The 27,288-nt window shown below is 50.0% G+C and overlaps 2 protein-coding genes across 11 annotated transcripts in view; one reads left to right on the top strand and one right to left on the bottom strand.

The window, feature by feature from the left end:
• The first annotated feature begins 6,082 nt into the window (after nt 1-6,082).
• Nucleotides 6,083-25,890, top strand: PRPF40B (pre-mRNA processing factor 40 homolog B). 5 transcript variants are annotated; one of them, XM_064284262.1, is made up of 25 exons: nt 8,034-11,654; nt 12,421-12,564; nt 12,902-12,967; nt 13,632-13,659; nt 13,890-13,915; nt 14,062-14,172; nt 14,450-14,570; nt 14,671-14,695; nt 14,936-15,124; nt 15,365-15,494; nt 15,579-15,643; nt 16,130-16,294; nt 16,396-16,504; nt 16,863-17,013; nt 17,682-17,815; nt 18,343-18,457; nt 18,606-18,697; nt 23,139-23,255; nt 23,470-23,607; nt 23,817-23,912; nt 24,148-24,234; nt 24,464-24,641; nt 24,951-25,030; nt 25,146-25,289; nt 25,377-25,889. In XM_064284262.1, the coding sequence occupies exons 1-25, from the start codon at nt 11,436-11,438 to the stop codon at nt 25,467-25,469; spliced, it is 2,823 nt and encodes a 940-aa protein (XP_064140332.1). In that variant the 5' UTR covers nt 8,034-11,435; the 3' UTR covers nt 25,470-25,889. The 5 variants fall into 5 exon arrangements, with proteins under 5 accessions (XP_064140334.1, XP_064140330.1, XP_064140331.1 ...); XM_064284263.1 differs by having other exon boundaries at nt 8,035-11,654; nt 24,969-25,030; XM_064284264.1 differs by lacking the exon at nt 8,034-11,654 and adding an exon at nt 6,083-6,172 and having other exon boundaries at nt 25,146-25,890.
• The window catches only part of FMNL3 (formin like 3), a 57,485-nt gene continuing 56,070 nt past the window's right edge, over nt 25,874-27,288 (bottom strand). For all 6 annotated transcript variants that reach the window (XM_064284257.1, XM_064284254.1, XM_064284255.1 and 3 more), the window contains one exon: nt 25,874-27,079. Coding sequence is in view for 2 of the 6 variants with exons in the window: in XM_064284255.1 (XP_064140325.1) it covers nt 26,991-27,079 (89 nt within the window). In the remaining 4 variants the exon portion in view is untranslated. The remainder of the gene's footprint in view (nt 27,080-27,288) is intronic.

Genomic DNA, 27,288 nt, shown 5'->3' with positions numbered 1-27,288 from the left:
ATGTAACGGCAACGACAAAAACAAAAAACGTAAGGGAAAAAATTAAGAGAAGACCCATTAGTTGCATGGAAGGGCCTGGCGTGCCTAGCATACCAATCTCTGTCCTTCCGATTAATCTCATTTTTAGTGGCAGTTACCGAGTGGACCGTGCCTGTCAACAAGTTTGTAGCTTTTCAAAAACTTAGTTGGTGTTGAAATAGAAAATATTTAAGGTTTGATGTTCTAGTTCTTTCAGTAAATTCCTATCGAAATCATTCAGAAACTAATTTGTAGAGTGTAACATTGTTTGTAAGTCATAGAAAATGTATGATGATTTATATTTAGAATTTTTCATCCCAGGATTTTAAAGTGCTTTTTCAATTTTTTTAGCAAATATTTTTATAACTTCTTTGTAGTAAGATGATAAAAATAATTACTTAATGAAAAAATTTAAAACAAAGGTTATTGCTATCATATATAGAGATTATACTGTATTTTTTCCTTTTTTATTGTTGTAAAAATATATAACACCACATTTGCCAATTTAACAATTTTCAGCTGTATAATTTAGTACTATCAATTATGTTAATCATGTTATGTAACCACCACCCATAATCACTGCCAAATTTCCCATCACCATAAACAGAAACTCACTGTTTTAATGTATTTAAAAAATATATATACTTCATTGTATGTTTGGAGAAAATTTACACAGCAAATTAGGCTTTCATTTTCTATATATATTATTCAGTGACATTGGTTACATTCTTCACAATGTGTCAGCATTTTTTAAAATAATTTTTATTGTGTTTTAAGTGAAAGTTTACAAATTAAGTCAGTCTCTCACACAAAAACCCATATACACCTTGCTACACACTCCCAATTACTTTCCCCCTAATGAGACAGCCTGCTCTCTCCCTCCAGTCTCTCTTTTTGTGTCCATTTCGCCAGCTTCTAACCCCCTCCACCCTCTCATCTCCCCTCCAGGCAGGAGATACCAACATAGTCTCAAGTGTCCACCTGATCCAAGAAGTACACTCCTCACCAGCATCCCTCTCCAACCCATTGTCCAGTCCAATCCATGTCTGAAGAGTTGGCTTCGGGAATGGTTCCTGTCCTGGGCCAACAGAAGGTCTGGGGGCCATGACCATCGGGGTCCTTCTAGTCTCAGTCAGACCATTAAATCTGGTCTTAATGAGAATTTGGGGTCTGCATCCCACTGCTCTCCTGCTCCCCCAGGAGTTCTCTGTTGTAGTCCCTGTCAGGGCAGTCATTGGTTGTAGCCAGGCACCATCTAGTTCTTCTGGTCTCAGGATGATGTAGTTGCTGGTTCATGTGGCCCTTACTGTCTCTTGGGCTCGTAATTGCCTTGTGTCCTTGGTGTGCTTCATTCTCCTTTGATTCAGGTGGGCTGAGACCAGCTGATGCATCTTAGATGGCTGCTTGCTAGGGCTTAAGACCCCAGGCACCACTCTTCAAAGTGGGATGCAGAATGTTTTGTTAATAGATTTTATTATGCCAGTTGGCTTAGATGTCCCCTGAAACCATGGTCCCCAGACCCCTGCCCCTGCTACGCCGGCCTTCGAAGCATTCAGATTATTCAGGAAACTTCTTTGCTTTTGGTTTAGTCCAATTGTGCTGACGTCCCCTGTTCAGCATTTTCATTATATACTTTTTTTTTTTAAACAGGTGTAAGACAGGGAAACAGGAGAGGAGATGAGCAAAAGTACTTTTGGAAACTGGGAAGCAGATGGATGAGTCGTTACTGACTTAGACTAGAGGAAGTCGGAGCCTAAGGCAGCAGTGGGCAACCATATGGCAAACGGAATTGGTTGTGCCAGGCCGGAGATTGGCAGAGTCTCATCTGGGGTGTCTGACAACCCCCAGAAGGGAAACCTGAGGTGCTCACATCAGAGGTTCCCAGACAGATCCCCTTGCAGTGAAGCTGCTGACTGACAAGGCCCGCCCATGTACCTGAGTCAATGAAGCACAAACACTTCCAATCAGCTTTCTGATGACTCATCTTTAAATTTAAGTGGACACCAAGAAAGACCTCCAATAAATGAATCCAACATGAAAGACCAAAACAACAGAATGAAGGAATATGGAGCAAAAAATACAGAGAAGAAAAAAAAAAAATCAAAACCCCAAAACTATCATTAATAGCTCCCAAGATAAGTTATTGCAACCATAAAGCAAAAGAGACTCTGTAGAAAGGAATATTAGGAGAATAAAAATAAAGTGAGAGCAATAACAATTCCTAAAATATTGAAAAAACTCAGTAGAAGAATGGGAAGATAAAGTTAAGGAAATCTCCCAGAAAACAAAGAAAAAAGGTGGGAAATAGGAGAGAAAAATAAGAAATTAAAAGGACCAGTCCAGCAGCTCCATCATTCAAATTATAGGAGTTCCAAAAAAGAAAGAAGAGAGAAAATGGAAGGGAGGATATCATTAGTGGGGCGATTCAAGATTATTTCCCAGAAGTGGCAGAAAACAGCCTCTCACCAAGACATGTTGTTGTTGTTAGGTGCTGTCGAGTCAATTTCCACTCATAGTGACCTCATGTGATAGAGTAGAACTGTCCGTAGGTTTTCTAGGCTGTAATCTTTCTGGAAGCAGGCTCCCAAGTCCTTTTTCCCATGGAGCCGCTCAGTGGGTTCAAACCGGTGACCTTTTGGTTAATAGCCCAGTGCTTAATCATTATGCCAAAAGAGCTCTTTCACCAAGACATATCACTGTGTAACGCTGGAGACAAAGAGAAGATCAGAGAGGGGCAAAAAGTCACAAAGAATAAGGATTCAAAAGGCTTCGGACTTCTCAACAGTAAAGATGGAAACTAGACAATAATGTAGCAATGCCTTCATAATTCTGAAGCAATGTGATTCCCATCTTAGAATTTAATACCCAGCCAAACAATCAAGTGTCAGGATGGAATGACAATGTTAAACATGCAAAGTTTCAAAACAGTTTATCTTCCAAGTACCGTTTCTCAGGAAGCTTCTAAAGGATGGTCTCCTCCAAAAAGAGGGAGTAAATCAAGAAAGAGAAAGTCAAGGGATTTGGCAAATAAAAGATCCAACAAAGAAAAAAGGCAAAAGAAAGAGGCAAAGAAAATGCCCTAGAGGATATGAAAGGAGATATAGGATACCAGAGTTATTATAGAATTAAATTTGTCACATGGGAGGCAGATGGATTCCCTGTGGGGAATGATGTATAATTGATGGGCAGAGGGGAAGCAAAAATAGCTAAGTCCTCAGCCCCCTGCCCCTGTTATTTGTGGGGCTAGGACAAGACTATAAATGGAGACTCACATACTATATGTCTAAATATTTTAGTGTTATAAAATATAAATAACTATAATATTTATATAATCACCATATGTATAATTAATAATTACAATATTAAGGAGCCCTGGTGGTACAATGGTTAAGCACTTAGCTGCTAACCAAAAGGTTGGCAGTTTCAATTCACCCAGAGCCTCCACCTTTGAATTGCGGTGCTGACTCCCAAAAGAACAAACAAATCTGTATTGGAAGAAGTACAACCAGAATACTCCTTGGAAGCAAGGATGGCAAGACTTTGTCTCACATATTTTAGACATGTTGTCAGGAGGGATCAGTCCCTGGAGAAGGACATCATGCTTGGTAAAGTAGAGGGTCAGCGAAAAAGAGAAAGACCCTCAACGAGACAGAATGACACGGTGGCTGCAACAAGGAGCTCAAGCATAGCAACAATTGTGAAGATGGCACAGGACCAGGCAGTGTTTCCTTCTGTTGTGCATAGGGTCATTATGAGTCGGAACCTACTCGATGGCACCTAACAACAACTCTGCAAGAGAAAGGACCTGGCAATTTGCTCCTATAAAGATACAGCCTAGAAAGCCCTGTGGGGCAGTTCTGTTCTGTCACATAGTGTTGCTGACTCGGAATTGACCTAACGGCACACAACAATTATAATATTATAAATATAAAATGTTGTAAATCAAGCTAACTGTGAAATAAAATATGTTCTAAATTCCTAACTCTACAAATATACCTTCAAAAAGACCTGGAAGGCCAGGTTCAAAATTACTATCTTAGAGTTCCAGGCTATAAAATGGCCACCCCCAGGCCCTGGCTTAATTCCCTTTCCTTCTGTCCTTGGCTTCTCCTGCACTGAGAGCCTCGTACAGGGTCCAACTTGTGCTCACACTTCGTGCAAACAGCTGCCCATTGGCTTCCCCTCAGGCCTAGGAATACCCACATCATCAGCAAGGTCTCCTGGGGAGGGCAGATCCAAGGAAGAAGCAGAGAACTCCAGGAAACTCAAAATATGGTCTAGTAGGGAGTAGGTGGGCTTTGGATGGGCCTATCCCCTTGGACTCCTCACCCTATGGCGTGGGCCAGAGATATGGAGGTAAATGCCAAAAGAAACAGCTAAAAGAGCTGAACATGATTGCCTCTGGGGAAAGGAAGTGATGGGAGGAGGATTCTGCTGTTTTTCTTAACAAATCTTATACAATTATTGAACTCCTTAAAATATGTGTCTGTATTCTATGAAATTCCTAATTAAAAAAAGAAAAACTAAAAAAAAAATGCAATTGATAAAAATGTATGGAACCTCTGAACTACTTTTGCTATACCTAGAGTTCTCAGTAAAAGTTTTTGAAAACCAGAAGACTGGCCCTTTATTTAAGGAGTCCTGGTGGCATGCAATGCAGCCCTGGTGGTACAGTGGTTAAGAGCTCAGCTGCCAGATAAAGGTCCGCAGTTCAAATCCACTGGCTGCTCCTTGGAAACCTTATGGGGCAGTTCTACTTTGTCCTATAGGGTCACTATGAGTCATGACGAGTTTTGTTTTGGGTTTTTGGTGGCACGATGGTTAAGCACTAGGCTGCTAACCAACGGGTAAGCGCTTTGAACCCACCAGTTGCTGGTGACAATCTGCTCCTGTAAAGATTACCGGCTAGGTACCACTATGGGGCAGATCTGCTGGAAAACAGTATTACTATCAGTTGGAATGGACTGGACTCCACAAAACAACATGGACTTCATTTGGGGCCATCTAGTACTGTTGTGATTGAAACCAAAATGAAATTCCTCTCTACAGCAGCCCCAAGAATGATAGGCCCTTCTCATTTGTCACCTTTAATTGAGGACTTCTTCGTACAGGTTGTTCTCTTAGCTCTCCTCTCCTAGATTCTAAGCTCCTTGCAAACTGGAAACCTGTTCATACCTAGCACGGTACCAGGCACAGAATGCAGACTCTGATAAGTGTTTAATGAAGGAAATAGGAAGCATCTTTACCCAGGCTTTGGAGGGAAGGTGTGCTATCCCTTTCTCTACCCGTATGCTTGGAACCCTGCCAGTTATTAGCCCTGAGGCCTACGGCATAGTCCTTAATTAAATACCTTTGAGTTCGTTTCCTTATCTGCACAACGTAATAATATTTACCTCACATTTAAGATTGAGCCTCTGTTTTCTTCGAGTTCGCCGCTTGGCGGGTGAGTCAGATTCCAAAAGGAAGAACTTCAGGTTCGCGCGAGAAGCACGTGTGCGCTCCAGGCGGGCAGGGATTTCGCTTCCTTTCAAAGAAACTGCTGTATGCCCAATAACTGGAACAGTTTCTGGCACATAATAGGTGCTCAATAAATATCTGTTGGATGAATGAGTCCATTAAAAAGTTCTAAAAATAACTACGCATCAAATTAAAAAATGCTTTGCGAAGAATAAAGATAGCCTTATGTAGGAAATGAATGCTGCAATCCAGCCCCGATCTGGCGGACCGAGGTCTGCAGGCGGCCGGCGAGAAGGGCGGAAAGGCAGGGAAGTTGCCGAGGCGCTCGTCGGCCGGGGACCCGCGCCCAGCGCCGCTTTGTTCAGCCCGGCGCTGGGCGTCCAAGTCGTCATCGGAGGCCTGGAGCAGGCACGCCCCGCCTCCCGGGTGGGCGGGCTCCGACCCCGACGATCAGTGGGCGGGCTCCGACCCCGACGATCAGGGGGCGGGGCCTTGCTCTCCGTGCCGGGGGGCGGGGCCGGGTCCGGGCGCACCGGGCCGGTCGGGGGCTCGACTCGCCGGCGGGAGCAACCGGAGCCGGCCACGAAGGGGTGCGACCCCCCACTGGCCCCGCCCTCCCGGCACCACCCGTCCAATCAGAGCGGCTTTTACTGGCGGGTGGGCCGAGCCAGCCCAGCTGCTCGGAGCCTCTGGCATGGTAACGTCCCTGCGCGGGGGTGGAGAGGCCCGGGGCGGTCCCACAGCGCCCCCTGCGGCCCGGGTCGGGGTTGGGGGGGCGGCGAGGTCACCAGGGGTACCCCGAGACCCCAGGGGAGGGCGAAGGGAAAAAGGGGTTAGGGAGAGGAACGAGGGAGGGGGATGGGGCGGGGATTTGGGGGAGAAGGGGCGGGGGAGGCCATGATGGAGGATGAGGGGGGGTGGTGGTGGTGAGGGAATTGAGGGGGACGAGAGTTGCTGGACTGGGTGAGGAGGAGGATGGGAAGTAAAGGGTGGGTTTGCAGAAAAGGTCGGGAAAGAAGAGAGGGGGCGAGAGATGCGGGAATCTCGGGACAAGCGGAGAGCTGGGGACCACAGTTTCCCCTCCTGGAATATTTGGCGTGCCACATGTCCTTCCTCCAGACCCAGCGCTTGCTCTCTCAGGAAGCCCTTGAGTACCCCTTAAGACCATTTGGGGTCCATTTCCCCGCATTTGCAAGACATTTTCTCCTGAGGTGAGGAAGGGGCTACTGAGGAAAGAGAGGCTGTCGTCCCCACCCAATTCTTGGTGGTCCAAAAATGGAAGTGCAGAGGCCCATTGGTCCCAAACCTGGCTCTGCAATCAACAAACTGTAACAAATCGTGTGTGACCTTGGGCAAGTCACTGCCTTTCTTTGGGCCTCGATTTCCCATCCATTTAAAAAAAAGAAGAAACTGAATGAGAACGGTATCTCAGATCTCTTCCAGCACGAAAATGAGGTGATTCTTGAGGAGGAAGTTCAGGAGTAGGGGTTTTAGGACATTGGGGAAGCAGAGGAAAGAAGGGTGAAGATGGGGGCGAGGCCTCCAGGTAGGGCTGGAGAAAATCCGCAGGGATGTGGGGGGTTCTTGGGCACAAAACCTGCAAAGCTGGCGCAGGTTAGCCTTGCCTTGGAGTCATGCTGGAGGGTGGAAGAACTCCAGGAGTAGAGGAGGAGGTTGAGTCTTAACCGAAGGATGAAAACCAGAAGTGACATTCTGTTCTGCAGAGGGAGAGTGATGAGGAGATGGCAGGATCAGAGGGAGGCAATGGGGAGATATTTTCTAGTAAGGTAGCAAGTATTCTTGGGGAGCAGGAGGAATAAATACTAAGGCTGATACAGAGAAGTGGGGACTAGGATGGACTTAGAAATAGCGAAGGAGGGGTTGAGTTACCAAAGGCAGCAGGTAGATAGACCTCAGGGTAATCAGCTGGCCCCCAGCCTCCATGATGTCTTTTTTTTTTCTTTTTCTTTTTCTTTTTAATGATATCTATCTCTCTCTTTTTTTTTTTTATCTCTGCCTGATGTTGTAATACAAACCCCTTCAGGGGTTGAGTGAGACCAGGCCTACCTTGAGGTCACCTGGTTCCCTGAGGATTTCAGGATTGTTTGAGAATTGGATTTAAAAGAAAACAGGGAAATGAATCTGGATATGGTAGAGATATTACCTGTGGTACCACCATCCTTGCTGGGAAGTAACTTTATGGAGTAGTTGAAAGCATAGGCTTTGGTGTCAGACTTCTTGGATTCCAAACCTGCCTCTACTATTTAATCTCTTAGAACCTAGGGCAAGTTACTTAATCTCTTTGAACATCAGTTTGTTTATAATAGTGACCTCTAGGATGGTTGTGAGAATTAAATGAATGGCAAGGTTTGGCTCATAATAAGTGCTCAATAAATATTAGTTATTAAATATTAGCCGTCGTTATTTCCTCTTTTGATTCTCTTTCTTCTTTCTCTCCATTCTTGTCCTTTTCTCCTTTTGTTCTTCTGAATCCTCACTTCTAGGCTGCCCCTTAGATGTGGAGGCAGAGAAGAATTGATTGGTGGGGGGTGGGTGGGGGGCGGGGAGCTTTCACTGGCCCAGGTGGACGCATGATGATCAGGCAATCAATTGTCTCTTCATTGTCTCTTCTTAACCCACAGATGTGTTTTTGTTCCAGAGAAAACACAAGATCTGCTATTTCAGCTCCCTTTCTTATTCTTCAGATACTTCAGTTACTTCTTCAGATTCCCACCCAGAAGTGTAATAAGGCCCAAAGTCTTACTGTCACTACAGCAGGTGGAGTAGGGGCAGAGATGTTTCAGGAAAGAAGGAAGGTACACACACGTAGTACAGAGGGACCTTAGGGAAGGGAGGGCATTGGATGTTCTGTGGTAATTTACATATCCCATGATTCTATCCTCTGTGGGGTACTGTCCGACATAAACCAGCCAGGATCTCCATCCCAAGTTGGAGATGGTCATATGCAGTCCATTTTATATTACTTATAAGTAGATTTTCCCATGCCAGAATTTGATCCCAGTTCTCTTTTCCCAGTCACACAGACCTTCCAAACTGCCTCTCTCATTAGCCTGTGCTCATACAATTTATGCAAGTGTACGTGGGCACACATGCACGCACACATTTGTTTCAGGATATTCCAGTATGTAAAAATGTAATAAAGTTAAGGGTGATTCTGCATTTTATCACAGCACTTTGTGTGCAGGGCCCTCACTAGGCACTCAGGAGGTTTAAGAGAAGGAAACTCAATCCCTAATTATAGAGAAATCCCCACCTGAGTGGGGAGAGGCAGTTGTAGCTGAAACATCTAGCAGACATTCACAGAGTAGCATGTCATTCTGTGCAAAGTAGTACAGCGTTTATCCTGAGGGAACCCAGGTAGGAGTGTGTATATGTGTGGGGGGTAGTCATAAAGATACAGGAAGGAGGTGAACACTGGATCATCTTGAAGAAATTAAGACAAAAGTGGAATAAAAGAAACACACAGGTGTAATCTAACAATTCCTGTGCAAAGAGGAGGAGGGAAGCCATTGAGTCCGGATGAGTAAAGAAAAGTGTAGGGTAGGCCTTTGTTGAAAAGTTTTGAATGCTTGATGAGATATTATGTAGGGTGGGCAAGAGGAAGCCACTGTTGGGTCTCAAGCAAGAAAATGTTGGATACTTGCTGATTTAACCATACGGGTTGCAAGGAATATGCTAGAATAAAAACAGACCTGCTTCCTGTGGCAGGGACTGTGCTTTTAAGGGAGGAGGGCTGAAGGGCAGACTGGATCCAGTCCTGTCTCGATCCCTAACCAGCTATGGGACCTTGGACTGATTATCCCTCTTAGCACCTTGGTGGATCCCACCAGCTCTGACATTCTGTGTTCCCAGAATAGCTACTAGGCCTTACCAACGGCCCCTGCCTATGTTTTGTGGGACCTGCCAAGACTGTTCAGTCATTCAGTCAACAAATATTGATTACCAGCTACTGTGTGCCAATAGGGAGTAGTGAGGAAAATACAACAGAGATATCGTATTAAGGTGAGTGAAAACAAAGTCTCTGTCCTCATCTTAGAGTTTTCAGTCTAGCAGGGGTGGCACTATTTCATTGATTCTGAGACTCACATTTTAACGTTTCTAAAGGAAGGATGCATCTTAGAATCGATGAGGTATCACAATTTAATTACCTTCCCGAGGAGTCGATGATTGCTAGGAGATGTGCAGAATATGTACATGAGGTATGTGGAGTTGAAGACTGTAACAAGCAGAGGTGGTTGTCTGAGGCAGAAGGACAGAGAAAGTCAGTGTGACTGGAGCAGAGCTGGGAGCTCTGTGGGTGAGGCTGGTGAGGCAGATAGGGAGCAGACCCCACAGAGCCTCACAGGCCCTGTGTGGAGTCTTTGGTTTTTACCCTAAGAACAGCGGGAAGCCACTGAAGAGTTTTAAGCTGGGAGCAGCGTGGTCTGATGTGCATTTTGAAGAGCTTATTATGGCTGCAGGTTGGAGTGGATGTGGGGAGACCAGCTGGGAGGCCATTGCAATAGGTCAGATGAAAAATAATGGTGGCTTGGACAAGAGAGGTGGTGGTGGTAGAGGCAGAAATGGAGAGAAGTAGATGGATTCAAATCTTTGGGAGGTAAAATTAACAGGACTCAGTAATAGATGGTGAGGAAGAGGGAGGTGTGGAGAGTGATCCACACGTTTCTCTCTCGGACAGCTATATGGATGGTGGTACCAGTTTCTGAGGTGGGGATCCTAGAGCTTGGTAGGACCCAAAGATGGTTACATAGGATCTGGGAGGTTACACAAATGATAAAATACTGTACACACACTTTGCTTTTTTCACTTGATAATATATCTTAGAGATTGTTCCGTTTTGAGATAGTAGCATCTTCATTCTTTTTTATGACTGCATAATATTCCATTTTATGTTTGTGTATAATTTTATAGTTACAGTCCTTTACTGATGGGTACTTAGACTGATTCCAATCTTTTGTTACTAAAAATAATGCTGAAATGAAAACCCTGTACACACATCATTTTGCCCATGTAGGGCTACATCTATAGGATGAATTCTTAGAAGTGGAAGGTTCTTTATAGAAAGATTTGTTCATTTATTACTTCATTTGATATTTACTGAGTGCCTTTTTTATTATGTGCCAGATACCATGCCTGGTGCCAGGAATCCAGCCACTAATGAGTTAGATATGAACCCTGCTTTCATGGAATGGTGGTAGTGGGGTGCACATATCCAGGCAAACATAATAATTACAAGGTTGTGTACATTTTTTTTTAAGAAATCAAAAAGGTGAGGAAATAGAGAAAAAAAATGGAAGAATCTACTTTGAACAGTCAAGAAGACCTATTAGAGTAGGTGGTATTTGAGCTGAGAACTAAAGGACAGATGTGGCCAGCCGTTAGGTATAGGAGGGAAAGACTTCGGCTCTTCCAAGCCTGTACCCTCAGGGGATAGGTTGAAGATTTATAGGGGAGTGGGAAACCACAAAGAGGGGAGCAGCACTAGAGAGTTGAGGTAGGTGGTTGGGAGTGGATGAGATCAAAGAAAGTAGGTAAGGTCAGATAAGGGAGGAGGCTGGTAGTGAAGAGTTACGGAGACTAGTACTGTTTATGAAGGATTAGTGAATACTTGTGTTTAGGGGGTTTTGGGATTAGATCTCTGTAACTGGGTTGATTCAGGTAGGGAACAGGAGAAGTGGACCCTCCCTCTCTGGATACTTGAGAAATAAAAGAGACCTCTGCTGAACTGGTTTGAGGAAGGCATAGCCTTGCCCACAGGCAGAATGGATGAAAAAGCCTTGGGAAGAGCCAGTCTGTGCCTGAAGTGGAGCCTGTTCCATCTTTTCTGTGACTTTAAAAAATGGAAACTTCCAGAATGAGGACGGCATTGGAGAAGCCCAGCCAGCTGGCTCTGGCCTGGCAGAAGAGGGAGCAGACCTACCCAGAGCTCAGAGCTTAGGATGGGCAGGACATTGGGCTTGGAGATTCTTCCTCTGGCCTTTGTGCTCCTTTTTCATCCTCACCCCTTCTGCTTCCCATCTGCAAAAGTCCATCTCTGTGCCCATCCTGGGTCCTATGACTTTTCTCTCCCTCAACAGTCGGTTCCCGATTCTGGTCCCCGGCCCCCAGCAGCGCCTGCCCCCTTCCCACCGGGGCCCCCCATGATGCCACCACCCTTCGTAAGTTTTATGTCTTCCCCTGGGCTTGGCTTTTCCAGCCTGCACCCCTAGCTCCCCAGCCCCTAGCCACTGCTGCATCACCAGCATGGTGTTCGTGGAATGCCCCTTCTGCTGCGTTGGAAGAGGGATGGTTTTGCCTGGGCCTTGGGGTGGGCAGAGCTGCTGTCAACCTCTTAGTTCATAAGGTTGACAATTCCCCCTTTGTGTTTTTGTCCTTGAGACACTCTGGGGCTGGGGTGAGAAAAGTGGAAGGGAAAAGACCCTATTAGTGTGAGGGCAGGGTGGGGCTGTCTTTCTCTTTCACTGCTCCTTATCTGTGCTCTTCAAATATGCCATAGAAGTCGGGCTGGAATAGCACTGGTGGTCATCGAGTTGGAGAACGGGGTTGGGAGGCTGGGGGTTGGGGAATTTGGGTGCCTGGACACCTGCCTTCTGTCCCTTCATCTGAGAGGACCTCTTTGGGGAGAGCTGCTGAAGAGGTAGAGCCTTCTAGCTGCAGTCTGGTGGCTGTTACACTTGCCTTTTCCCTCTCTCCTCCTTGCCTCTCAAAAGCCACTTGCTTGCCTGTTAGATTCAAAGGATCCCCCAGTTTTCAGTCTTTCTCACTGGTGAGGAGGGAGGCAGTTCCTGTCTTGTGCTTCTCAACGTACAACCTGAGTTGCCTCAGAGCCAGGGACGGGGGATGGGGTGAGACAAGTGAGCATTTTCTGACAGGTCCAAGGCAACGTCTTCTCTGCTTAGTGTCTCTTTCTTTCCTTATTTCCAGATGCCCCCGCCAGGGATCCCCCCACCCTTCCCTCCAATGGGGTTACCCCCCATGAGTCAGAGGCCACCAGCCATTCCCCCCATGCCACCTGGCATCATGCCCCCAATGCTTCCACCAATGGGGGCGCCGCCACCACTCACACAGGTAATCCTTCTCTTTCTACCGGGGGCCTCAGAAAACTGTCAGTTTAGCTGGGGGTAGAGATGAGAATGGGATTTGGGCTTTGGAAATTGGGGATGGGAGGGGACTTTGGGCCAGGCGCATATGCATTTGTCTGCTGAATGACTGGAGCAAACTCTCAGGTTCAGCTGAGAGCACAGAGCCCAGGGATTGCCTGAGGAAGTGCCCGAGTGAGGGGTCATGGCCCCAAAGGGATCTCTGAGGACCCGTCTGGGCAATTTGACTCACACAGACCCTGTCCAGCCTGTGCCTTTCCTGGCCTTACCTCGGTAGCAGGTTTTTATCTTCTTTGTATCCATAGATACCAGGAATGGTACCTCCCATGATGCCAGGGATGCTGATGCCAGCAGTGCCTGTCACCGCAGCGGTAAGAACCGGGGGCTAGCAGGAAGACCCTGTGGGTCTGACTTGCAATACAGGGGAAATGGCTGCCATTCTTTCTCTCTTCTCATCCTACCTACCCTGGTCCCCAGCTCAATCCCCTGCACTCAGTTCCTTCTCTCCAGCTGTGTACTTGGCTCTTCAAGTTTCCCGCTCATCTCCAAAGTCACGTGCATCCTCTCTTGTTACTTCCTTTGCTGTGCCCAGCTCCCTGGGACTGCAGCATGCCGAACACTCTTTACCCTCACAGAGAGGTGCTCTGTGGACATCCGAGTACAGTGTCTTCTTCTACATCTTCTTTGTCTCTGGAGGAGGCAGCAGTACCCAGAGATCTGGCTGTACCTTCTTGTGCTGTTGTTCAGTGTAGAGTCTGGGTAGGATGTAGAGTGTGGCATCCACTGTGGAAGAGATGGGCTTCAGGAGTTGACTCAACAAAGTACTTTTGCTTGAGGAAAGGAGCTGCCGTGTGATTGTTCCTGAGATCCTAGAGCCGTGGCCCTGGAGGGTGGGGGAAGTCTGTTAGGGAGCAGAGATCCCTGGGAGCCAGGACACACGGATCCTGGCCTGGCCTGCTTCTCTGTCCCCATGGCCTGGGTCCTGGGGGCCACTGGGCTTGGCCCCAACCCTTCCCCCTCCTCTTTCTTCGGCAGACGGCTCCGGGTGCGGACACCGCCAGCTGTGAGTCTTCTGGGGGCCTGTTCCCCCCAGGCTCGGAGGTTGGGGGGTACAGGGGAAAGGGGACCGTGGACTGGAGCCCACCCTGGATCATGCCTGTTGGGATGCCAGGGAGCCTGGGATGTTGATGGGAGTAGGGGATATTTATTGGGATGGGATAAGGGAGGACGAGGTGGGGATAAGATGGGGGTTGGAGCAAGGACTTAGGACATTTTCTTTGGCTTCTTTTCTAGCTGCTGTGGCTGGGACAGGCCCTCTGGTGAGTTCTTCCAGCTAGGAGGTTTCTGGGTAGAAAGGCTGAAAGTGGGTGGGGGTAGGGAGGCTGATGGTTACGTTTTTGGGGTGGGGAGGAGAGCCTTTGGAAGAAGAGCTTTGACTACTGTTCTGTGCCCCTCTCCCCACCAGAGGGCCCTGTGGAGTGAACATGTGGCCCCTGATGGGCGCATCTATTACTACAATGCTGACAACAAGCAGTCTGTGTGGGAGAAGCCCAGCGTGCTCAAGTCTAAAGCAGAGGTCCTGAGCGGGGCTTTCTGGCCCTTCCTTTTGGCTTCCCTGACCCTTCCAAGTCCTTGGGCTCCCTTGATCTCTCTAATCCTAACCTCTGACTGCCCTCCAGCCTCCCCGGAAATGTCACCTAATATCTCAGGAAGCCCACCTTCCCCCAGGTTGAGCCAGGCCAGACGGCAGCTAAAGACTCCTGTGGCCTCTACCCATTGGGTCCCCTTAGCTCCCCGACTGTGGCTGGAGGGCGTGCCCAGCCCGCTGATACCCCCTGACCCTCCTTTTGCAGTTGTTGCTGTCCCAGTGTCCCTGGAAAGAGTACAAGTCAGACACAGGCAAACCTTACTACTATAACAACCAGAGTAAGGAGTCCCGCTGGACCCGGCCTAAGGACCTGGATGAGCTGGAGGGTGAGAGGTCTTGGGGGTCGGGAGAGTATGGGCCTTGGCAGGGGCTCTGGTGGGGACCTGGCTACCCTGTGACTGACCTTGCTGTCTTTTCCCTTTGCAGCTCTGGTCAAACAAGAGTCTGCAGGGTGAGTGACTCAGCTACCTTACCCACCTGTCCACCCATGCTTGGGGCCACTTGAGGGGAGGGGTGAGAGCAGATTGTCTCTTCCATTATCCCTGCTCCATGGGAACAAGAGCCAACCCTATGTTTCTTGTGGAGTGGTCTCCCCTGACCCAGTCTTTCTCGGGATGGAGAGACCAGCCATCCCCTGACCTCCTCTTTTTATGCTCTACTCCTGGGTACTGCCCTTCTGGCTCACCTGCAGGAAACAGCAGCAGCAGCCACAGACACTACAACCACAGCCTCCTCAGCCACAGCCTGACCCCCCACCTGTGCCTCCTGGTCCCACCCCAATGCCCATGGGCCTTTTGGAACCTGAGCCAGGTGGGAGTGAAGATTGCGATATGTCCGAGGCTGCCCAGCCCCTGGAGCAGCAGCAGGAGAGCCCCAGCAGGTGAGGCCTGTGCCTCTGTGGCATCCCAAATGCTGGCCTCAGGCTCCCAACCCCTGATCCTGGGGTAGTCCTTGACTTCTCCAGGGCTTCTCTTGAGGGATGTGACCATCTGGGTAGGACTTCTAGAGGGTAGAAAGAGGTTACTTGGGGAAGCAAAGGGAATGGTATTACTGAGAATGCAGGGCACTGGAAGCTTTGGGAGGTGGGGGGTCCTGTGGCTGAGTCCCCTCTGTCCCCTAGTTCTGCTGGACAGCATCAGCCACCACAGCAGGAAGAGGAGGAATCAAAGCCAGAACTAGACAGGTCTGGCCTCAGTTGGAGCAACCGGGAGAAGGCAAAGCAGGCATTCAAGGAGCTGCTGAGGGATAAGGTGCCAGGGGTGGGTGGGGCTCCCAGGGAAGGTCTGAGGACTGGAAGTGGGCAGGCCCCATGACCTCCGCCTGCTCCATTCCAGGCTGTCCCCTCCAATGCCTCGTGGGAGCAGGCCATGAAGATGGTGGTCACCGACCCTCGTTACAGGTACTCCTGGGCAGAGGGAATCAGGCCTTCCAGACCCTGTTCTTGAGAGCACCTGGGCCAGGGACTCCCTAAGCTCAACATTCAGACCCAAAGAGGCCAGAAGCAGGAGGGTGACAGGCTTAGGTGGGGGTGCCAGGGGAAGAAACGGGAGGGGAACGTTCTGACAGGAGACTTCAATAAATGCTTGTTGAATTGAATTGAATTGAATTGAATTGCATTAATTGGGGAAAGAGGGTTCTGGATAAGGCAGAGGCCTGACTACAACTTGAGAACCCCCCTCACTACCTCTCACCCCCACTCACATCCCAGGGATCTGTCCTGCCTCCCTGTGCCCTTGGAGCCCCTGCAGCCCTGCTGTGCCTATGCATGGAGCCTCACTCAGCTCTGTGGAGACCCATCCCCATGTCCCCTGTGACTCCACGTTGTGAGCTGTGCAAGGTGGTTTAGGCCGGTTCCTTCTGTCCCACTCCACCTTCTCCACCCCAGTGCCTTGCCCAAACTGAGTGAGAAAAAGCAAGCATTCAATGCCTACAAGGCGCAGCGGGAGAAGGAGGAGAAGGAGGAAGCCCGGCTAAGGGCCAAGGAAGCCAAGCAGACCCTGCAGCATTTTCTGGAACAGCATGAGCGCATGACCTCCACTACTCGCTACCGGTCAGGGGCCTGGGCTGGGGTGGGGCCTAGGAGACCTGAGAATACAAGGTCCAGAGTCTTCTAATCTCTGCTTGACTACTCATAGTCCATGTGCTTCACAGGCGGGCAGAACAGACCTTTGGGGAGCTGGAGGTCTGGGCTGTGGTCCCTGAGAGGGATCGAAAAGAGGTGTATGATGATGTCCTCTTCTTCCTGGCCAAGAAGGAGAAGGTAACGGTCACTGGGCCGAATCCTTCAGCCCCAGTCTCACGCCTTTGCTTTCTTAGGGCCCCTAGTCATTCTTCTCTTCCCCAGTGTCCCAGCTCCTGCCTCGGAAGCTGGTGTGGCATTTGTGTATCCCCCCGCTTTTGCTCTGGGCCTACAACCCTAGGTAGGGGAGGGCAGGAAGCAGCCTCAGAGGGGTGGTCTGCCACCTGTGCTCCCTGCCCTCTCTGGGACATGAAACCCTTGAGCCGGGCTCTCCTCCTGGGATTTCTCAGCTGACCTCCTTTCCCTAGCTCCACCCCTGCCTAGACCCACCGAGTAGCTTTGACCTGACCTGCCTCACCCTGATCCTGTCATTCCCTAGGAACAGGCCAAGCAGCTGCGGCGCCGCAATATCCAGGCCCTGAAGAGCATCCTGGATGGGATGAGTAGTGTCAACTTCCAAACCACCTGGTCTCAGGCCCAGCAGTACCTCATGGATAACCCCAGCTTTGCCCAGGACCATCAGCTACAGAGTAAGCCTGGGTCTCAGCTCCCACCTGTCCCTTCCCCTTTCCTCACATACGTTCCTCTGCACCCGCCACCTTCCAGGATGTCCTAGGAGTTCCCAGCACCCACTCAGCCCCTGTACCTCTCGAGACTCTGAGGATCCCCCTCCTCCTGGAGTCTACTTGTTGACCTGGACATTGTGTGTCCTTGGAGGAAGGGCTTGAGGATGGGAGTCAGAAGACCTGAGATGATGATTTTTATAGCTCATGTGAATATGGTCTTAAGTTGTCATAGCATTGTGGGCCTTAACTGGCCACATATGTTATAATAAGCTGTTGTTGGCCTGTAAACACTGGCAAAGTCAGAAATTGACCTTCTGAAGTTACACCAAAATTTGATTCCCTGAGACGTGAAGCCTTAGGCCCTGAGATAACCAGCTTCTTGTGAAGACTTCTAGTAACTGAATTTGTAAGAGCCGAATACTTGCTAACTTTCTCTTATACAATTAATGATCCCCCCCACCCCCCGCCAAGACTACCCTATTCCGGTAGTCTTTCCCATGGGAACCCTCTCCTCCCCATTTTCTGCCACTCTGGGTGTCTGCAGGGGCAGCATCCTTGGAACACCAGGGGTGCTGGGGTCTGAGAGGGTGTCCCTGCTGGGGCAGTCCCTCTGAACTTCCTCCCTGTGGTAGACATGGACAAGGAAGATGCGCTGATCTGCTTTGAGGAGCACATCCGAGCTTTGGAGAAGGAGGAGGAGGAGGAGCGGGAGCGGGCCCGGCTTCGAGAGCGGCGCCAGCAGCGCAAGAACCGGGAGGCCTTCCAGGTATCTTTGCTGCCCTTCTAGATAGAATTTCATATCTGCCAAGAGCATGGCCAGGCCACCTGTTTTGTCTACGTATATCCCTCTCCATGCTCCGCTCCAGGAGGCTTCCCTGCCGGGATCTCTAGCCCCTCTAGACCGCACCATGCAGGAACTACCAGCAGAGGGCACCCTAGAGGCACAGCTTGGCAGCTAGGCCATATTTACAGTATTTCTTTTTGGTGTGGGGACTCAGTCAGGCGTAGCTTATCTCCCTCCTTGAACTGTCAGGTTTCTGTTTCTTTGCCTCCCGAGCTGGCTCTTTCTCATTTTTTTGTCTGTCTCTTTCTGTATATTTACATTCACTCCTTTCATATCGCTCCTTGCCTCCCCATCCATATCTTGTATCTCGTCACACCTGCCTCCTTGCCTGCATTTCCTCATCTGGATTGCCCTGCCTCTCCCTCTGCTGTCCCTTCTTTCCCTCCCATGTCTTTGACACTGCTCTCTCCCTATCTCATTCTTTCTATAACTGGCCTCTCCTTGCCCAGACCTTCCTGGACGAGCTACATGAGACAGGGCAGCTGCACTCTATGTCCACCTGGATGGAGCTGTACCCAGCGGTCAGCACTGACGTCCGCTTTGCCAACATGCTGGGCCAGCCGGGTAAGGCAGCTGGGCTCCCCCTTCTCTGGCCTGGCTTCCTGCCCCGCTGGCCTCTTCTGCACCCCCACTCCTTGGTCCTGTCCTCGACCCTACCCTGGGCCTTGGGAAGCTGCCGCCCGCCAGGCCCCCCTACCTCCCTCCCTCGCAGGCTCCACCCCTTTGGACTTGTTCAAGTTCTATGTGGAGGAGTTGAAGGCACGCTTCCATGATGAGAAGAAGATCATTAAGGACATTCTTAAGGTAAGGCCCTAGGGTTATGGGTGGATCCAGGCTGGGTGCAGGGTCCACTCCCTGAGTAGGATTCCCAATAAGTCATATTTTATAGAAGCATTGCATCTCAGTTCAGCACATACCTACTATGATTCCTTACTATGCACTAGCTAAGAACCCATTGCCGTCAAGTCAATTCCGACTCATAGCGACCTTGTAGGACAGAGTAGAACTGCCCCATAGGGTTTCCATCTTTCTCCCACAGAGTGGCTGGTGGTTTCAAACCACCGACCTTTTGGTTAGCAGCCAAGCACTTTAACCATTGTGCCACCAGGACTCCTTTTTACTGTGCACTGGGGAGACAGAAATGAATAAGACAGTTTCTGCCCATAAGGAGCTCATGATCTAATAGGAAGGTAGATATGAAAACAACCATGCTGAGGGGCAAGTGTTATACAGAGATGGGGGTCAGGAGATTTGACATTTGAACTACACCATTACGAATGAGTAGGTGGAGGAGGGTGGAACATTCTGTGCACAAGGAGCAAGGGCGGGGGGTGAAAAGTGCATGGTGAGTTTGAAGAGCAAGAAGCACAGCTAGTGTAAGCTGGTAGCCTACAGGTACGTTCTTCCTGGCCTATATAGTATACAGTGTTTTAGGAAAAACTTGGAATTCATTGCTAACTTTTTAAAATCAAGAGATTGCAAATAAAAAATCTGGATTTTTTTTCATCTTGGGAATTGGATTATCTAGCTGCACTAGGCTGGTTTTGTAAGGCATTTGGTGGACTCAAACTGAGGTACCACTTCCCTTTTAGAAGGGGCAAGTCTCTTTATTTTTGCCACTGTTTGTTGCATCCCTGACAGAGGCACATGTCAGCTGCCTTTTGCAATTGGCGCTGTTGCTTTTCTATACTGGAGAAATATTTCTCAATATCCATGTTTATCGAAGGTAGAAAAATGAGGAAATGAGTGATAAATGAAGAGAGGCTTGTGTTTCAAAAAGAAAAAAGCAGGAGGAAGCATATGTCTTTGTGGAAGTGAAGAACATTCAAATGCATTTGATGAGACGCTATAGTACAGTTGTTAGGAGTAGACTGCCCAGGGACCTGCTTACTAGTTGTGTGACCTCGGACAGGTTACGTAACCATTCTGAGCCTCAGGTTCCTTGTCTGAAAAAGAGTTTTTCCACCAAAGTACCTCTAATTTCAGAGGAGGGTAACCTGGTACCCAAGGTGAACGGGGTCTAGGAATGTACCTAGAAATGTCCAATTGCACATAAAGCATTTTTCTGAGGTCCTGTGCTTCACCTTACAAATTCATGCAGGTTTTGCACTTTAATATCATCTTCCTGCTTGATTAATATAAATTTAATATTTTAAAATTACTTACGTTTAGGTAAGATGTATTGTCCTGTGGCTTCCTCAGTTTTTCTGGAACCACATACCCCAGTTTATAAGCAGAGCCCTGGGTATAAAATGCCTTGACTGCTAAACTAAGAAATGTGGATTTTTATCTCTTAAGTAGCAAGGAGCCAGGGCATGATGTGATCAGATGGCTGTCTTAGAAAAGCCACTGGTCATAGTGTAGAGTGGTGCCTCTCAGATGGGGGTGCTTGTATCCTTACAGGGTGGTGGTATTTGCGGTGGTAGGAGGACAGTTTTTGAAGCTACAAGATCCTAAAAGTAGCAAGTAATTCAAATAACTTGAGCTTGAGTTGTCCTCTTCTGACACCCCTAGACGTCTCCCCTGCTGTTGGGGCTACTTGATAGGAAAGTCTAAGAACCACTGGATGCCAGAGGCTGGGTTAGAGGTGTAGGAGAGGTGAGCAAGGATACCTGTCAAGAGATTGTTGTGGGAACCTGGGTGGGAGATGAGCTAGGCCTGAACTCGGGCACAGACAGTGGGGATGGCAGATGGGGAGAGAGCTTTAGTGCCCAAATTGTGTTTCTGAGACTCCCTAGGTTTCCTCAGAGGTACCTGGCGACAACCAAGGGGGCACTGAGTATGTGGGGGCTCTATGTTCCTTTCCTCTTTTCAAGTAGAGCAGCTCTTATTTGCATCGCTATTATGCATTGAGGTTCTACATAAGATTTTTATTGAAAAAATGTCTCTGCTTTTTAAAAAAAATGAAAGTTTAAAACCAATAGGATAGAGCCACTCAAAGGTAGAGGTGACAGATTGTTTTGTGAAATTGAGGAAAAAGAAGGATTTGGAGCTAGCATGGGTAGATGATGGCATCATTGGGAAAGATTAAGCAGGAAGACCAGGTCTGGAGAAAATAGGAATTCCATTTGGGGAATTAGTCTCAAATGCAACCTGGGACAGGGAAGAATAATTAAATACTATATTTTAAATAGAATGATCATAAAATGGAAATATCTCGTCCAGGATGTTCAAATTTTATGGAGTAGCTAACTTTTAACCACTGAGTGGCTGGTACTGCTCAAGGCCTGCAGGGGTTCTGTCCTCGCTGAGTCCTGTCTCTCCACGCCACCCAAGAAAGAAACTTCTTTAGAGTCACCTCCCTGCTCACCCTCTCGGGCTCCGACCTACCAAGGGGAGACAAGCCCAGGAGCCCCTGTAGCCCCCAACCAGCCAGGCGGGCTATGATGGCACCTCTCATTCCCAGAAGATAATGGAGAGAGTCCCGGACTTGGAGCAGCAACAAAACTGAAGATCTGGGCCTGGGAGGCTCATGGAGTGGGGCAGGGGCTCACAGGACATGCATTCTCTTGGGATCTGCTGAATTTGAAGTGTCTGTGAAGTATCGGTCTAGTAGGGGTCTGAAAATCAGGAGACAGGTGGGGAATGAGATCGCTGGGGAGCGTATAGATCAGGTAGTAGAATGGTACTAAGTGCCCTTCTCAAGGGAACATGCACATGCAAGAGAGGGTGGTAAAGAGGGGTGAGAAAAGGGAGGCCCCTCAGAGAGGGGCATGTTGAAGAAGTCAGTCAACAGCAGAGGCCCAGATTAGTGAGGACTGAGACAGCGCCCTTGGATTTGATATTAGGACATGAGTCACTTTGGGGGAGCAGTGCCCATGAAGGGGGTGGAGTTGGGGTAGAACAGGCTTGAGTCAGGTAACTCCTTGCTGTTTGTTGGCTCCAGGCCCTCAGCATAGTATCTCTGAGCCTCTTGTTTCCTCATTTGTAAAATGGGAATAATCTACATGCAAGATTGTGAGAAATAACATTTGTGAAGTGCTGTGCTTATAGTAGGCCCTCCACAAATTAAGTGTTTATTCCTTTTCCTTTGTGCTTTTCAAGAGATTTTGAAACAAAGGGAAAGAGGCAGAGGTTATCAACTTCAGGAAGGTATGAACAAGATGGAAGAAGGATGTTCCAGGTGCAGTGAGGTTTGTGTGTGATGTGAGGAGCCAGTGAAGAGGATGAGATTGAAGTTTTCAGTTCCCTAAGAGAGAGGGAATACTGTGTGTGAGAAGGACTGAAGAGTGTGGGTTTTGAGGAAGTGCTCTTGGGGAGAAGCAAGAGCACAGCCTTGACCTCAGGGGGAGGCCAGAGAGTGGAAAGGATCGGGGCCTGTGCCCCAGCTGAGGGGACGACCTGACTCAGGAACCACACATCAGACTCCAGTCATACCACTTACCTCTGTGTCATCTTGGGCCAAATTAGGGAGCTTTTCTAAACCTCTACTTCATCGGGGAGTGCTTGGAGAATGTGAGGTGTTTTAATGTTGAGTTGCACACCTGATGGCCTTGATTTCTTCCGTGGAATGAGAAGTGGGTGTGGCTGTAGTGCTTAGACGTACCGGCTTTGGTGCTAGAAAGATTTGGGGTAGATTTCTTACTCAACCATTTATTAGCTATGAGACCTTGGGCAACTGCTCTAATTTCTCTGAACCTTGGTTTCTCCTTCTGCATAAAATTAGTATAATAGGACCTACTCTTAAGTTTAGATACATATGAGAATTAAATGAGATAATGTATGTAAAGCACTCAGCCTGGTACCTGGTACATAGTAAGCACTCAATAAACATAGGCAAAAGGTGCTTGGGAGAGTGAAGTTTGGGGACAACGTGGGGACCTGCAACAGATGGTGAGAATGCACGGAAGCATTACTGAGCAGCAGGACAGCCCAGCTGGGGCCTCAGTTTTAAGCCAAAGGAACAAAGAGCTAGTTGTGAGACTCAGGCGTAAATCAGCAGACAAGGAAGGAGAAGCAAAAGGGTAATGTCATGGAAAATCTTGGGCCCCCCACCCCCATGTAGCAAACTCCCTCAGCTTCGTATGGCTGGAGGTATCCAAACTAAGGGTAGGCATGGGGGCTGTTGTCGGATGAGAAGGACCTGGACAGCTTGGTTTCAGGGCATGTTCCAGGCCTGTGGATCTCTTCTGGGGGAAGGTGGCTTTCTGAGCACCATGCAGTCCAACAACTCTGCCTGCCCAGGAGGCCAGCTTTGGGCCTCAGGTGGTGGTACCCTCAGCTTTACGCGCTGCTGTACCCACAGGACCGGGGCTTCTGCGTGGAGGTGAACACAGCCTTTGAGGACTTCGCCCACGTCATAAGCTTTGACAAGAGGGCTGCTGCGCTGGACGCAGGCAACATCAAGCTGACCTTTAATAGTGTGAGGGGCCAGACTGGGCTGGGTGGGCCAGGGTTGTAGCTGGGGCTCAGTTTTCTAACTCATCGTAGTGTCTTGTTCCGCTCCTTGCTCACTACCCAAGTTGAGGGGGATACTAGTAGAAGCCCAGGCTCCAACTTCCCACCTAAGTTATGCCTGGATGGGACCTGGGCACCCACCCTCTGCTGAGTGTGTTCTGTGTCCTTTCTGCCCTCAGCTGCTGGAGAAAGCGGAGGCCCGGGAGAGGGAGCGGGAGAAGGAGGAGGCACGAAGGATGCGGCGCAGGGAAGCTGCCTTTCGAAGCATGCTGAGGCAGGCCGTGCCTGCCCTGGAGCTGGGCACTGCCTGGGAAGAGGTCAGGACCGCAGCCTGGCACCAAAAACCAGCCCCTCAACCCTGAGGGCAGCGGTACTTCTCGACCACTGAGGGCCCATCCCAGTCATAAGCACAGCTGCGGGCCAGCTCCAGTCCCCTCCTTTCTCCATCCCAGCCCTGCCCTGTGCTCGTGGCTGTGTCCAGGCTGGGCCAGGCCGGGTCTCATCAGCAGTGCTCTCCCCGTTCAAGGTCCGTGAGCGCTTTGTGTGCGACTCAGCCTTTGAGCAGATCACCCTGGAGTCGGAACGGATCCGGCTCTTCCGGGAGTTCCTACAGGTGCTGGAGGTGAGGCAGGGCTCCTGTCCTCTGGGTCTTTCTCAGGTCCTTGACTCCTTAGGCCAGCTCCACAGAGACCTCAGTGACTTCTCATCCCTAGGGCCCTCCCTCCTCTGGTCAGTAAGGAGGAAGGACAGTTCTTAGAGGGCCCTGGGACAGCCACAGGCCCTAGCCTGAGGGAAGGAGACCAGGCCAGATTTTAGGTGCTAACCAGGGTGCCTTCCTCACCCCCTGTGTCTGCCAGACCGAATGCCAGCACCTCCACACCAAAGGCCGAAAACATGGCAAAAAGGGCAAGAAGCACCATCGCAAGCGCTCCCACTCCCCCTCAGTGAGTTGTGGGTAGAAGGGATGTGGGGTGAGGCTAGATTGTATGGGGGAAATAAGAAACATTTTTCTCCTTTTTTTCTGTATATCGCCTCCCTTGGAGGGCAACTCGAGGATTCCTTTGTCCCTGGATCCTCCTCTCTGCCCTCAAGTCCCAGACTTCAGGGCCCCTGGAGGCTAGAGACCTGCGCTGACATGGCGCTGAGGTGCTCAGGGTCTGCTCATCTGCCCAGGGCTCCGAGTCAGAAGAGGAGGAGCTGCCCCCACCGTCGCTCCGGCCCCCCAAGAGGAGGCGGCGGAACCCTTCGGAGTCAGGCTCTGAGCCCTCTTCCTCACTTGATTCTGTTGAAAGTGGGGGTGCTGTCGTTGGGGGACGGGGCTCCCCATCCTCCCACCTCCTCCTCGGATCAGGTAAGCAGTTGCTAGGAGCCTGGGAGCTGGAGAAGTGTTGGGAGCAGAGAGGGAGGGGCCAGGTGAGCCTAGGAGGAGAGGAAGCCTTTGTGAGCCCCAGCCTGCTGGAAGGTAGAGCAGATGGGGGAGTTGAACCTGTGGGAGAACAGGAACAACTTCCTATCCCTGGCCTGGCAAGATACTGGGAGAAGGAAGGAAAACTGGACTCACTCAGACTCCTGCCTTAGACCATGAGGTCCCCTGTCTGTGAAGAATAAGAGGGTTTTTCTTCTGTGCAGCAGAAAAGAATGAGCTCTCCCTTCTTATTAGGGATTTTTCCATCTTTAGATCACGGCCTTCGGAAAGCCAAGAAACCAAAAAAGAAAACCAAGAAGAGACGACACAAGTCTGTGAGTAGAGAAGGAGCTTCTACCCAAGGTCCTGTTGCCGTGTGAGACCTCCGCCCACCCCCTCCTTCCACTGTCCCTCACAGGGACTGAGCAGGTGGGCTCTGGGCTCTTACAGAACAGTCCTGAGAGTGAGACAGATCCTGACGAGAAGGCGGGCAAGGAGAGCGATGAGAAAGAGCAGGAACAGGACAAGGACAGGGAGCTCCGGCGGCCAGAGCTCCCTAACCGTTCCCCAGGCTTTGGAATCAAGAAGGAGAAGGTGAGAGGCAGGTGCCCTGGCCCCACCCCTGCCAGCACTATGTCTCGGCCTCTGTGGCTGTGGTCAGCCGTGCCTTTGCCCCAACAGACCGGCTGGGACACATCGGAAAGTGAGCTGAGCGAGGGTGAGCTGGAAAGGCGGCGGCGGACACTCCTGCAGCAGCTGGATGACCACCAGTGACCCACGGGTTGTTTTCTGCTCCTAGGTCATTCACACCATCTGCCCCAGGCTCCTCCTCAGCTGGGTCTGTGTCCACTTTTCTTAAAGTAACCCCCCCCCAACCATTGTTGGCACCTCTCAAGGTTGCTCTTGGTATTCAAGGGCCCCCCACCTCCCAGAAAACTAGTGCAGGCCTTGCCCTCAGCCCCAGACCAGAGCTTGGTGGTATATGCTCTGTGGGGCGGGTGATGCCAGTAGATAAAATGTGAGAAAAGGTCTTCACCGAAGAGTGACAGGCTGATGGACACAGCCTGGGTGGCAGAGGGCAGGGTCTTAACCTCCTTCCAGCATCAGTGCTTGCTCCTGCCCGCCCTGGCCCGGGGCTCCACCACTCCTTTCTCCAGCCCCAGGGCCCAATGTATGTGTGGTTTTTTTTTTTTGTTTGTTTTTGTTTTTTTTTTAAATAACAATATTTATAACATGATCAGTGGCTCTGTCTTCTCCATATGCTCCTGGGGCAGGCTGGGGGCTGGACAGGTGTACGCATGCCCAGCAGAGGGCGCCAGTGTCCCACAGGCAGGCCTGCCTCCCTTTGTGTGGTTGGCGCCCACCCAGCCTGGCTCCCCTTCCCCCATGCTTCTGAGCTCACATCCCGTGAAGCAGATGTGGCTCCTCCCAGTCTCCTTTCTCCCTGTCAGCCCAGGTCTGGCTAAATGGCTACCCTAGTTTGCCAAACTCAGAAAGAGGAGACAAAGTCAGGCCTAGTGCTGGGGTTTATGTACAAGAGAGAAGGGGAGGTACATGTACAAAAAGGAATGGGCCCTGCATTCCTCTCCAGGGGCTGAGAAGGAACTGGCAGGGAACTGAGCAAGTGGTCAGCTAAGACCACCTCGCCCCCTCCCCCCACAAAAACCTAGCTGGAGAAAGAAGGTAAGGATGCTGTTGGCACACCCTTTCTCTAGCTGTCCTGGGGCTGGTGCAGAGAAAAGCCCTACTCTTTTGCCTACTTCTGCCAGGACAGAGCCGGCCTAGACTGAAACAGGCCAAGGGATAGGGCAGCGAGCTTGGCGTCTGTCCTCTGCCCTTATCACTAGGGCACAGCTGGCTGGGGCTCAGGCTATGGAGGGCCTTGCTCCTGGTAAGAGATGATTTGAGATTGGCAGGGGCTTGGGTACTAAGCCTGGATATTTCTGGACCAGAGCTGACCCACAGAGCTGGGAAAAGAAAGGAGAAAAAGAGATGTTGCTTTCTCCTCTCACCCCTCTGGGCTCTAGCGAAGAGGGGACGGTGCCCTTGTAGAGGCTAAAGCTGGGAATGGTTTTTCCCAGCACTGCGTTGACCCTTGACAACCCTTCGGGAAATGAAGTTAAAGGCCTTGGGGCAAAGTGCAGTACTGGAGGCACCAGGGAATTGCTGGGCCCCTAGGTTGAGAGACCGGCACAACCTCTGCTTGGTCCTTGGCTGATTCCAAGGTTCCAGGTCCACTGTTTGGACTAGCAGGACTCTTTGAGAGTTGAAGTGCTTCTGCCCCTCCAGAGGGTCTCAGTGGGGGCCTGGAGCCCGAGGTGGGCTGCTGGGTGGTACGGCACTCCTGGCTTGATGTCGAATGACAGTGGGCTGGCAGTGGTGGCCTGCGGGGAAGACAGAAGCCTGTGAGCAGGAAGGGAGGCTGGGCCTGGCCCACCCGCTATAGGGCCATAGGAACAGCGCCTTTAGGGACAGCCCCACAGGCAGGGCCAGGGAGGAGCCAGCCACGAGATGGTTAGGGAGAAGCTTAAAAAGGCCCCGGAAGGAAATTGCTGGGCTCCATCTTCAGAGAATCAGGTGGAGGATGACCAGA

This window comes from Loxodonta africana, chromosome 4 (assembly GCF_030014295.1).
Source record: "Loxodonta africana isolate mLoxAfr1 chromosome 4, mLoxAfr1.hap2, whole genome shotgun sequence".
In the NCBI taxonomy this organism is placed as follows: Eukaryota; Metazoa; Chordata; class Mammalia; order Proboscidea; family Elephantidae; genus Loxodonta; species Loxodonta africana.
The sequence above is the reverse complement of the archived record's forward strand: the minus strand, read 5'-3'. Positions and strand labels throughout refer to the sequence as shown.

Coding starts and splice junctions, on each gene's coding strand:
- PRPF40B (XM_064284260.1), top strand. CDS start 11,436: ATGGGCAGGACATTGGGCTTGGAGATTCTTCCTCTGGCCTTTGTGCTC. Junction 12,565..12,901: donor CGCCGCCACCACTCACACAG/GTAATCCTTCTC, acceptor TTGTATCCATAG/ATACCAGGAATGGTACCTCC. Junction 13,660..13,889: donor GGGTGCGGACACCGCCAGCT/GTGAGTCTTCTG, acceptor CTTCTTTTCTAG/CTGCTGTGGCTGGGACAGGC.